Source organism: Camelus dromedarius, chromosome 21 (genome assembly GCF_036321535.1).
Source record: "Camelus dromedarius isolate mCamDro1 chromosome 21, mCamDro1.pat, whole genome shotgun sequence".
NCBI classification, from domain to species: Eukaryota; Metazoa; Chordata; class Mammalia; order Artiodactyla; family Camelidae; genus Camelus; species Camelus dromedarius.
Window position 1 is genome coordinate 7,576,922 of NC_087456.1, and position 12,746 is coordinate 7,589,667.

General features: G+C 40.4%; 2 protein-coding genes across 9 annotated transcripts in view; one reads left to right on the forward strand and one right to left on the reverse strand.

Moving 5' to 3' along the window:
• Positions 1-201: 201 nt before the first annotated feature.
• On the reverse strand, positions 202-12,509 carry FAM72A (family with sequence similarity 72 member A). 3 transcript variants are annotated; one of them, XM_031438699.2, is made up of 5 exons: positions 12,025-12,509; positions 11,494-11,525; positions 7,675-7,752; positions 4,820-4,944; positions 202-1,380 (listed from the first exon to the last, which is right to left on the reverse strand). In XM_031438699.2, exons 1-5 carry the CDS (start codon positions 12,142-12,144, stop codon positions 1,286-1,288), a joined length of 450 nt encoding a protein of 149 aa, XP_031294559.1. In that variant the 5' UTR covers positions 12,145-12,509; the 3' UTR covers positions 202-1,285. The 3 variants fall into 3 exon arrangements, with proteins under 3 accessions (XP_031294559.1, XP_010989652.1, XP_031294560.1); XM_010991350.3 differs by lacking the exon at positions 12,025-12,509 and having other exon boundaries at positions 10,026-11,571; XM_031438700.2 differs by lacking the exons at positions 4,820-4,944; positions 12,025-12,509 and having other exon boundaries at positions 10,026-11,571.
• Positions 11,649-12,746, forward strand: part of SRGAP2 (SLIT-ROBO Rho GTPase activating protein 2) — a 235,092-nt gene continuing 233,994 nt past the window's right edge. For all 6 annotated transcript variants that reach the window (XM_010991346.3, XM_010991348.3, XM_010991347.3 and 3 more), the window contains exon 1: positions 11,649-11,786. The gene's annotated coding sequence lies outside the window, so the exon portion shown is untranslated. The remainder of the gene's footprint in view (positions 11,787-12,746) is intronic.

Genomic DNA, 12,746 nt, shown 5'->3' on the forward strand with positions numbered 1-12,746 from the left:
GGTTCCTTGTGTGGAATAAGTGAATTAAATGTGTAAAGCATTTAGAACAGTGTACACGGTAGGTATACTGTTAATAAATATTAGCTCTTATATTCTGTACTTTTAGGTGTTTAGGTAAGAAAAAATGGGTACATAAATATTTTTCTCTATATTTTTAGGTAAGAAAAGTGAATATAATAAAAAAAAAACTGAAAGGAAGGCTGTATTCAGAACAAAACTTTATTTACAAAACCGCAACTTGGTCTGTGTTGGTATCACTATTGACTAAATGCCTACAACTGAGATATTAGTTAAGGCAATACATTGATTTTAGCTATACACTCAACAAGAACTCAACATTATCCCGGTTTCCTATTCCTGTGTGGCTCTCAATGCAGCCAAAACAAAACAAAACAAAACAAACAAAACAAAACAAACCCTCTTTGTAATGTACAATGGCTTAAGCAAACCACTTCTTTAATTTTTTTCTATTTAAGGGTTGGGACTGAGACTACTCATCCAAAATTTGCTATTTACAGAGAAAGCCCCAGAGAATGGGATAACTTAGAGATGGAGGCTTAGTTTATCTGGCTTTCATAACACAATATCCATATGACTTTAGGAGAATGTAAATAAATAATATTGGTAAACAGTATACGTTGATAATTTTCTGACAAATTCATTTATCTAACATTATGCTAAGGACTCAAGAGGATTTCTCCATACATTTTAAAATTTTAATTTATTCTGTTTGCTGATTTACAAAGTCTTGCTCTATATTAACATAGTTATCACCAATATAACATATGATAACCATTACCTATGGAAACCTAACAGTCTGTTTTTTAAAAAATTCCCTATTAAGCTTTAATTCTCAGCTGACCTTCACACATATATATGCATGGATATATGTGTGGGTACCAACTGCCTCTTATTCAGGACTGTAAGATTAATGGCATCTGGCATATAGTTGTAAGAAAAAAATCTCTCTAATTGGGAGATAGCTGAGTCACATGTAAAAGAATCTACTATCTTCTACTATCTGAATTTAAGAATATACCTATGCCAGGCAGAGGGAAGAGGAAAGGAGGGTAGAAGTAGAAGAAAAGAACTACATTGGTTCAAATTAAACTCAGCTAATTAATTTGAGACAGCAAATAAATAAATCAACAAATGCCCCATTTTTGTTTTCCATAAAAAGAAATCACTGGCAAATCCTTACTAACAATTTAAAAATTGATCCATGAATATATAATTTAAATAGGAAAAAGTTTAAACATTTCATATGTATATATCATAATTCTGTTCATCTAATACACTCCTCGGCTGAGGTCTCTAACGTGTCTTCATCTGTACTCTCTTCTATTTCTGGCAAGTTGCCCCAAAGTAGGAAGTTTACACCTGAAAACAAAAGATCATAAAATTGTTTGGTGCTGACTACTGTTACAACTCAGAACGTGATATCTAAAACCTTATATGTTAACATTCTTATATTAAACCATAGTGTTAACAGTTAAGAGAAAAGCCATTAAAGAATGAACCACAAATAAAATGATCAGTATCTAGATATTAAAATTATCTCACCTCTAAAACAGATATTCTTTAAACCTTTTAAGCAATTCTAGAATCTTGGAACTCAAAAGGATCTCAGGGGTCCATTTACTCGAACCCTGCCTCCAGCTACATTAAGCCGTAATCACTCTACACTGATGATTTTCAAATGTATTTTAATGATTTTTAAGAATGGAGCCCTCACAAGATCTTTTTAGATTAAATGTCTCTTTGAGGTGTGTGGGAAAGGCCTGAATAAGTCTCCTCATCACAGCCACTGGAAAGCTGGCGCCTTTCTTCTGGTTAAAGAAAAAAGCAAGATTTTGGAGCCAGTTATAATATGAACAGTAATCCTTGATATATATGTGGGTTTTAGGCTAGAGGCTGTCAAGGTAGAACTATAAACTTTAGGACCAGGTTGTAGCTGTCAGTACAATAAACAAAATAAAAATCTAAAGCCTCATTGTGAAAGGATAGATATCATATTAAAGAATCCAGCACTGGTATATAGTACAAGACCACACATTTGGTAGAGGATAATGAGATGGTTTATTCTGGGCATGTATCGTTTTATAATTTGAAAGCACTAAACTGAAAAAAAAGTTATTAATTGACCTCTAGGAGAGCCAACAAGAAGGCAAATTTCAAGCTGTCCAGTCATCCGTGTGGGCACAAGGAGAGTTTAGCAGCTCTGGAGATCCACTCCATACATACTGAGACAGTGGCTACACGGTCGGATGGAATGAGCCGGGGTTTGGATATGTGGTTTGAATCCAGTTTCCACCACTACCAGTACACCATGGATGTTTTGACTGCTTTTACTACAAAAGTATGTAATTACAGGCAAGATATATTAATGTTTTGTGTATTTAAATTTTTTACAGTATGGAATTATATGTATTGTTCTAATCTTTTTTCATTCAACATTATGTTTTGGAGATTTACCTATGTCCATGTGTATAGATTTAACCCATTTCTTTTTATTTGTGTAGGGCATTCCATTGTGTGAATTAAAAAAAATAACTCTATCTGTCCCAAATAGGGCCCATCATTTATTCTTTCCCCTAACTGCCCACTTTGCACAGGTGTCCAAGGAGACATGTACAAGGATGCAAACTACTGCATTGTTGAAATAGTGGAAACAATCAATCAACTGTCTCTCTTGGTTGAGATAATGGGATTTAATCAGGCAAGAAGTTAGCATCTATTTGATGCATTTTTTAATCGAAGTACAGCCAATTACAATGTGCATAATGTCCCAGTGATGCATATACATACATATATTCATTTTCATATTTTTTCTATTAAAGGTTACTATTTGATGCATATTGATGCCTATCATACTATTTTCTGTAATTCTTTTGTACGTTTGAGTTGTTTACCATAAAAAACACCTTTCTTCCCCCAAGAATGAATGATGTTCTGTTTTTGGTAATACGGCATTGAAGAGATGACAGGATAGGAAGGAATCACTGGGCCAAAATCTCAGGGACAATTAGAACACAGAAAGGTAAATGGAGAGCTGAAATCAACTTGCTTTTGAGGGCATTTGCCAGTCCCAGGCAATTTGAACTAAGGTTCCCCAAGCCTCCTCAGAAAAGCCTCAGGAAATCAGGTCTACAAGTGAAGGCTAACCTAGAATGTAGACTTCTTGTGGTCCTTTCAATCTAAACATTCTAGAATTTTATAAGGCTTGTGTACATATTCCTTTGATGATGCTGATTCAAGTGATTCAAGGACAGTTCCAGTGCCACAAGAAAACCTGTTTTATACCAAGCATCTAGAAAATCTTGCTTTAAATCACAATATTAAGGTTACAAAGGAGAAGTTTGATATTCTTGGAGTCAATACCCAGAGACACGAGTGGTCCAGCACAATTGGTTCAAAGGAGAAAAAATAAACTAAGAGACTGGATCTGACAGAAGCAGCACCTTCCTTTCTCTGTTAAGAAGAGAGGAAGGAAATCCTGTGATACATCTGTTTCTCATGGATTAGATTCAATGTGAATGGAAGAATGCTGGGCTTTTATCTTTGAAAAATTGACCAATATTAAAAAGTAAATCAAAATTGAAAAATCTCCACCCTGTGTTTTGAATTCTCTAAAGCAGGAAAAATAGTATCAAAGCAGAAACTTCCTTTAATGTGTCCTATGAGCAACACAGATATAAAACTGGAGGCCTAAATTAGGAGTCTGTATCTCACTTAGGGGAGTTCAGATAAGTCCTTGCTCAAAAATGGCCTCCTTAACATACAAGAGTCTTAAATTAAGGCCTCCAAATGATGGGTTGTGAGCCACCATGCCAGGTGATTAAAAAAAAAAAAATCAGAGTCTATAAAAACCCAAGCATAATTGGAGGGTTTAAAGACCATGACAACCTAGCTTATAACTCATGATCTCTTAGCCTGTGAAGGTAAATCATACTTTAAAAAAAAAGAATATATTTTAAGTTCTGAAGAAGACTAAAACATACATTAAAAAACCTGAGACTATTAGTACCAACTTGGATTGTCAAGTTCTTTAAATTTGTTCTGTCAACGAAAGGCAGAAATTTTAAATTTTAGTTCCCACTCAAAAAGTCCCACTAAAAGTCAACTTGGTGTGATGTGCAAGCAGATATTAGACACTGAGAACATGTGTCCTATAACAAAACTGAAAGGCTCCAGACAATATCAAATGTATTATGTAAATATCCTTTAAGAATTGGTTGTAAAAAAAAAAAAAAAAAGAATTGGTTGTATATTTTCCTACTAAAATAATCAGTACAACATATCGGTATTAAATATTTCCCTTGACTAAAATTTGATCATAATTTATTAACATAGATGTCAAAATGTCTATTTTTATCCTGAAGCAACATCACCAAATACAGAGGTTACCTAGTCCCCCTTCCTCCCAATTCCCCACAGCCCCAGCCTCCCCTCCTTCCGTCTCTGCATATACACACATGCACACACAGAACTATCAAATTTAAATTCTTCCACAATTCTCTGGAGTCATAATATGTATCAAGGCAGCAATTTAGAGCAGTTATAAATATTAATTTTAAAAGGCCAAGAAGTCCAGCAAAGTTTGAGGCTCTCAAATACCATGATGAAATTAGAAATGGCAATGAATTTTGGCTCATATCTATAAGAAGATGTTAGGGATTGAAAAGATTGACGTTTTACTCTAGTGGGTCCAAACCAGGTGAGAAGGTCTCAGAGGGAATCCTGAAATGATCTATGAAGAAATTCACTCAAGAACTGATAGATGAATGTTAGAGGAACGTCTAAGTCAATTGTTTCTTACCGGTAGAGTCTAGTCTGTTAATACCATAAACGGCGTGGCTGTGAAACATCCAGAAGTGTCCGTTGTTGCAGGAAAGGAGGCAGGAACAACATGGAACAATCACGTGATAACCTACAATGTTCCCACTAAAAAAGAGAGTAATTATTATTAGACACAAGGTAATATCTGGCCATGTAAGCATTTTTACATACTAATATGAATAGATAGACCACATAAAGACCTCAGTTCCTCCTAACAACCTCCACTGCTGGGATTTTGGGGATGGGAATCATTCTGATAACGGTTACAGCTCTACTGTCAAGAGAGAAAATAGTCTTTAAGTTCAGTGAAATAGTAATAACACATTCTCTATCTCTTTGCTAGTATTGTTTTATGCATTCTCCCTTCAGAAGCTAGCTTCCACATGCCATAAGGTTGTGATTGTTCCGTAAAGCACTCAAAATTGACAGTCTGTAGAGACAAAATAGATTAAATAAACTCAGACCTGTGGGTAACAGGTTTTTGCCATCCCAGGACTGTGGCAAGTTGGGTTCTTATATGTCCTAGTTCTATGCCAGCACCTAAAAACTGTTTCAACAGATGGAGGAGAAGGAAGACAGCAGGGGCCCATGAAAACCCAACAAGCTGGCTGCTCTAATTTTAGTTTCAGTGTTTTTGAAGGAATTCAGAAATGAAGCAAAAACACAGCTTCTAGAGAAAGTTGCAAAAGTTTTTACTGTCTTCAGGATTATCCTTCTGATTAGAAATACCTCATTCTTCCACAGATTTCCTTCTCCCCCGCCCCAAATCTGGTCACTATTATATAGAGTGAATATACAGGGAATATTTTAGCTAGTAGGTTTTTTTTTTTTAATAACAACATGAAATGCTTAAACTTTGAATTGTAAAAATTCTTATTATAATAGCTTGTTCCTACCCTATGAAATGTGAGAGTCAGTCATTTTTGTGAAAGTTCTACAAAAAAATACTATAAAAGGTACCAGCCCACCTAAAACATGTCTTCTAATCATAATCTGCTTGAAAGGCAAATAAATGAAAGCAAAAGTTGTTCTTAGATTAGGACTGGCAGTTATTCATAAGACTATATTGCAAGAGTAAATCCTACAGCTTTAATTACCACCCATATTCATTCATTCATTCATTCACTCATTCAACTAATGTTTACAGAGCATCTACTATGTGCCAGGTACCATTCTAGCTGCTAGGAATATAGCAGTGAACAAAGTTTTTATGGAACTAACATTCTAGTAGGGACACATCAGATCATTTTGCTCCCTTGTTGAAACCCCTTCAATGGTTTCCCATTGGCCAAAAATGAAAGCCCCAAAATCCTTTGTACCAAGGTCTGTGCTGTCTAAAACGTGGCTATTGAGCACTTGAAATCTGGCCAGCCTGAATTGAAATGTGCTGGAAGTATAAAAAAATACACTAGATTTCAAAGCCTAAGATTAAAAAATAGAATGTAAAATATTTCATTAATGAATTTTTTGGTGGTTACATGTTGAAATGGTAATATTTGGGGATATATTAGATTAAATAAAATATACAATTAAAATTAATTTCACCTGTTTCTTTTTACTTTGTAAAAGGTGGTTACTAGAAATATTTGAATTATTTCTGTGGCTTGCACGTTTCTATTGGACAGCGCTGCACTGGATTCTCTGGGTTTCTGCCTGCATCTTTAATCTACTCACACTACTCTCGCCCGATACTCACAATGTCTCAGCCACACTGGCCATCATCTTTTATTCCTTGGACATGTTCTTCCTGCCTTGGGTTTTCTGCCCTTGCTGTTCCCTCTGCCTAGAACATTCTTCCTTTGGCTCCTTAACTTATCCTTTAGGATTGTTGAATATCCAATATTACCTTTTCATGAGAAGGCTTCCCTGACCATGCTGTCTAAAACAGTTCTCAGCCACTCTCATCTTCTATTATTCTCTATCATTTATTATTATTATTTCCTTTGGAGTTCTTTCCACCTTATTCAAGATCTTATTTATTTAAATATCTTATTGATTGATTGCTTGTTCTCCCACTAGAATATAATGCCCAAAGGCCTGTGACTTTATCTTGTTTATTGCTGGATTTCCAGCCCCTATAACAATGACTAGCACATGGTAGGACCTCAATATATAATGTGAATGAGTGAATGAGAGAAATTAAATAGTCATGACCACAAAAGAGGAGTTTGCTAGTTTAAATTAAGATTATATTTTGTAATCTAAACTCCATTTAAGTAAAAAACCTCAACTTTCTTTTCTCTAAAATAGGACTAATAACACTTGCCTGTCTGCCTCTCAAAAGATAATAGTAATAGCTTTCACCTGCATTGTAACTTATAGTTTATCAAGCCTCTTACTAGTCATAATTCACTTGACCTTCACAACAACTCTATACGGTAAACACAAAAGACATTTTAATTTCTATTAAGAAGATACCTATCTATCTTAAGAAGATGCCTATTTTCTTAAAACATAAATTAAATAAGGAAATAGGTTTAGAGATTTAGGGAGTTTACTCAAGATAACATAGAGAATAAGGGTAGGGCCAGGGCTCAAACCTGATTTTTATGACTGTAAATCAAAGTGGTTTTTCCCCCTAAACTACATTGCCTTTCTCTGAAAGTTAAAGCAGATATTTGTTAATGCACTTTGAAAAATTGTAAAATCATATACAAATGTAAAGTGTCACAAGAGCCTTTTAAAAAACAGTTCTAAGTAACAAATGGTTTTTCAAAGGCTCATTGCCTGGGTTATAACCAGTGCTCGATGCAGCCCACTGAACCCTTCTCTGTGCTTCCGTGTCAACATCCATCTCCCAAACCCAGGGTTATTTGGAATACTGTCACAAATTACCATTTTAAACATGCGATATCCTTTAGTTTACATTTGCAGATTTCTGTGAAATAGCATCTTCCAATGAAGTCCACTGCACTGGAGAGGGAAAAGTATAGAGGCAGTCAAAGGCACTTTAAAAAAATGTTGTAAAATACACATAACATAAAATTTACTAATTTCATCCTTTTTAAGTGGACAGTTCATAAGTGCTAAGTGTATGCACATTTCCATGCAATGAATCTCCAGGCCTTTTTCATCTTGCAAAATTGAAACTCTATCCATTGAAGAACAACTCCCCATTTCCCTCTTCCCCCAGCCTCTGGCAACCACCTCTCTACTTTCTGTTTCTATGAATTTGACTACTTTAAATACTACAGATTTGTGGAATCATACAGTATTTGTCTTTTTGTGACTGGCTTATTTCACTTACCATAACGCCCTCAAGGCCCATCCGTGTTGTAGCATGTGACAGGCAGGATATCCTTCCTTTTTAAGGCTGAATAATATTTCATTGTATGCATATACCATATTTTGTTTATTCATTTATCTGTTGATGGGAATTTGGGTTGCTTCTACCTCTTGGTTATTGTGAATAATGCTGCTAAGACCATGAGTGTGCGAACATTTCTTCTAGATCGTGCATTAAAATTTTTGTACATATGCCCCAAAGTGGGATTGCTGGATCATATGGTAATTCAATTTTCTCTTTTTTGAGGAACTGCCATGCTATTTTCCATAACAGTGGTACCATTTTACATTCCCACCAACGGTGCACAAGGGTTCCAATTTTTCCATATCCTTGTCACAGAATGTGCTTTTGTGATTTAGCATGAATTTTGTAGACCCAAAGAGCTGAAACAGACTCTAAGAGAGACTATAAGTGAACTAGTATATTTTGTAGGAGTCAGTTAATATTTGTGAGCTCATTATAAATATGACAAAACTTCCATTTAAAAAAATCCTATGTGTTCACTGATTCACACACATCTTAGCACATTAATCCATCACCATTATAACCCCTACAAGGAAGAATAGACAAGAGGAAAGACCTGATTGCATTCCAGACTCTGGTTTAAACTTTAACAATTCACATACCTGAACTCTGCTTATGACTATCTTATACTTACCACAGCTATTGCAAAGATGAATGGGTTAATACTTAAAATTTTTGTATGTGCTACTAGAAAGAAAAAGCACTGGACCACAAATCATAGAACATTTGCAACAGTAGGTTCTAGACTTATTGTCTAGTGCTTCTTTTTGTGACATACCCATGTGCAGAGGTACTTAAAATAATAACTCATTTATCATTGCCATAAATGAGGGCCTTAGGCTTTGCCATTTGGCATGACTACACTTAAACCAACATAGTTAAGATTTCAAGGGAGGAAGAGTTCACAGCTTTGAGTGTATTTTAAAAAATTTAAAGTTTCTATTATTATCATGAAATTCATTTTAAAATATTCTGATTATTAGCCTGCCTTCTTTGGCTCTATGTCCAAAGAATAGCTGTCCATGTATATTTTGGAAAACCACTCTTTCACTTTAATGATAAATTTTCAATAAAGAGCAAAATCTTGAAAACCATGTAAGGGCACATATATGTTGACCACAGAAAGAGGAAGTACCTCTTAGAGCTAGAAAAAGGTATATTTCAGTCAAATAAAATGGCTATTTTTTCAAATAGGAAGCAAATTCTTAAGGACTTTACACCCAAAAGTGGGCAGTGACTGAAAACAGAATTTAAAAAGGATTTAAGTATGCAAACGAATGCATAATATCTAAAATAGGCTTTAGGGGAGACAAGATTGTTTTAGGGCTAAGTCTCTATTTCATCTATATAAGTTTCTCTCATTCAGAAACAGAGAGAGAGGAAGAGAGGGAGATTATAAGAAAATAATACAGAATTAGATGGACAATGGATCTGATGCACCATGTCAATAGCAAATAATGCTAAAAAACTAGGGAATGTTTTTTGATGTAAAACTTTATGCGTAAAAATGAAAACCTTAAGTGACCTCTCCTCTCAACAGTACAGAAAGTCTTGCCTGAATTACCTAGAGTCTCGGTCATGGACTTGATCCAGTGAGAGGATGGTTGGGCAGGGCACAGCGCCAGGGATCCAACTTACGGGACCACATGACTATAATTGAACTAGAAACATTACATCAGGACTGACCACTCTGGCTAAACCACAGACTTAGTCCAGACAGTCTGCCCCCTTAGTCAAACTCCAAAGGGATCATCAGACTGTTGGGAGTGGCTGGAACACCAAAATGATAACCTCCCTGTTGACTCTCAGGGGTCCAAGCCATACAGTTTTCCCATTTAGTTAAAGGCTACCGTTGCCCGCCACTAGTATGACTTACTTGGTAGGAGGGATGTCTGTGGAGAAAAGGTCTATTTCAGTGTCAGCCAGCAAAACAGCCTTCATTCCCCTAGAGCTGAGCACTTGTTTACAGAATTTGCAACACAGGATGGACACGCGCCGGTCCTTGAAACTACAGCTGCTGGTAGACATGGCGTCCCGGCAAGGATGAGGTGTGGGATTTTGAAAATGGAAAACAAGAGCAATACCCTTCCTAGTTTGATTCCCCGGGCCAAAAAATTAAATTGCGAGGCCTCGAACTTCTCTAAGCCCTAAAATTGCGAAGGAAAGGAGCTCTTTTCTGTTTTCCCCTGCGAGAGTAAAAGTAATATTTATTGAGGGGGGAAGAGGGGAGAAGCAGCAAACTTGGCTTTCCCTTTAACTTTCGGGGAAGGGAGTGGAGTTTGAAGTGGGGAAGAGGCAAGCCGCAAGGTGCCTCGGGAACTTCTCTACAGTTTTCCCTTTCTCCCGTCTAGAAGGATCCTCTACTCTTTAGCTCCCGCCCCGTTCGCAATTCCCTGGGCTTCTCCGGTACAGGCGCATTATCTAAAGGCTTTCCTTTTAAGCCCCTCCCTCGGAGCGCTCCAATTTCTCTCTCTTGGATCTCAGGCTAAGCTGCCCTACTCACGCCTCCTCGTTGGAAATCTTTCTCCTCTCCCCAGGATTCAGAAATTTCCTCAGCTTTTCCCACCGGGACGATCCCAACCGCTCCTCAGCCCTCCCGCGAGCCTCCTCCTCTCTGCTCGCTCGCCGGCCCCTCGCTTCACTCAGCATGCGGGCTCTCGCGCCGTTCCTCTTGCGTCTCCCTCCCCTCAGCTCTCCCCAGTGCCCTCCGCGGTTCCCTCGAGTCTCTCCCTCGCGGCCGCTCCAGAGCGCGCGGTGGTGTTGGTGGAGTGGGGCAGAAGTCGCTTTGGGGGCTCAGTTGGCGTGGGGGTCTCTGTCACCGCACAAGTCGTTTTTTGCTCCCTCTTCCGCTCTCTGCTTCTCCAACCGGCTGTCAGTTTGAATTGCCAGCGCGGCGCACTGATTGGGAGAACTAGAGTTCGCCCACGTTCCGCATTGGAAGGCTCGGGAACCTGCCCCTGACGAGATCCTAGTGGCTAGGTGACCGTACGCCCCGCCCAAGTAACGGTGCCTAGATCAGTTCGGCTTTCTGGTTGGCCATACTTTGCCCCCACCTCCAATCTCATTGGCCGGCTCCAGGAGGTTTGGGCGAATCCTACTCCCGCCCCAGTGAAAGCAGAAAGGCACGCCCTTCGCGCTTCTTATTGAAAGACGTTCTACAGTCCCCGCCGGTCTCCACTCTCTATTGGCTAAAATTCTCCGCAACGCCTCTCCTCTCTACCCAGGTCCAATTGGTCGTGACTTCTCTTAGGAGTTTGTGTTAGGTTGTTGGTCCTGTCTTAATCCTGCCCATCAATTCTGCTTTGGGGTTCGGCAACCCCGGGAGGAGCTTACTTTGAGACCACGCCTCGGTAGTTCTAGTCACACCTCCCAGTTTCTCCAGCCCCTCCTTCTCACGCCTGTCCTCTCGGGATCAGCTATTCCTATTGGCTACTGGCTCCATCGGTCGATAGAAAACGGTCAGTGATTGGTAAGGGGGTGGGTCCTGCCTCCCGGCGGGGTCCCGCGGAGTTGGCGGAGGCTCCTCAGGGGACTAGGGGACCGATCTGCGTAGAAGCGGGTGGCGGGGAAGAGAGGGGAGGAGAGCTCTGAGTGGCAAGCGGAGCCGGGGGCCTGAGACCCGTCGCGTCAGAGCCAGGTAAAGGCTCCTTCCCTCTCCCCTTTCTTCTCCCCGGCCACCGGGCTGGAGCCCAGACTGGACAAACCCGGGCAGAGGCGGGAAGGAGAGGGCGCGGATGCTCCTTTCGGCATCGCCTTAGCGTTGCTGTCCGGAACCCCTCAGACCTCCTACCCCTCAGACCTCCTACCCCTCGACCCACTCCCAATCTCCCAGTACAGCCCACAGTACTTCTCAGGACTGCATCTCCACCCTTTACGGTACTGCCTGGGACTCTGCCTTGGCTCACATGCCGCCGCGCAGTCCGCACCCAGCCCCCTCCCCAAGTCCTCTGCACACGAGCAGCCTTGGTCCACCTTTGGGCAACCGTCGTTGGCATCACCCGTAACCATCGTCTGCCTTCTTCGTCTGTCTCCAAGCCCTGGCAGACAGCCGGGTTACAGCCTTGGACTCAGAAGAATGGGTGTTCCGCACTGCTTCCGGGGCTCATTCCCTGTCCCAGCCCCTGGCCCGCCCCGAATGGCTCCTCTTCATGCACTCCAGCTCCCAGACCTGTATCTGGGTCCCCGAAGTTGCTAACATCCTAGTGCTCCATGTAACATCGCGGCCCACGTTAGTCTCCTAACTCCCCCCTTACACCCAAGGTAATCCTCGCCTTGCCCTCTCCCCGCCTATCAAGCGCGTGCAGAAGTTCCACTTATCCCCGGCTCCCGTTCAGCCTCAGGACCCCACCTCTCACCCCCCTCCCCGCTTCCTGCCGGCCTGAACCACCACGCCGCTTTTGCTCCCTGTTCTTCCCTCCGTGCGGCCCTTTCTCTTGGCGCGGGAAGTGGAAGACTCCCGGCGCGGAAAGGGAAAGGGGCGGCCAAGGAGGGAGGGTCGCCGCTGCGGCGCGTCCGGGAGCGAAACGCCGGGATCTGCACTCCCGCCCGCTTCCCCCCCGCCTCCTGAGCCTGGGTCGGAGAGGGGTCTCCTCGCGCA

Coding starts and splice junctions, on each gene's coding strand:
- FAM72A (XM_031438699.2), bottom strand. CDS start 12,144: ATGCCAACGACGGTTGCCCAAAGGTGGACCAAGGCTGCTCGTGTGCAG. Junction 7,753..11,493: donor GTGACTAGAACTACCGAGGC/GTGGTCTCAAAG, acceptor TTCCCTCTCCAG/TGCAGTGGACTTCATTGGAA. Junction 4,945..7,674: donor GATATCGCATGTTTAAAATG/GTAATTTGTGAC, acceptor TCTCTTTTTTAG/TGGGAACATTGTAGGTTATC.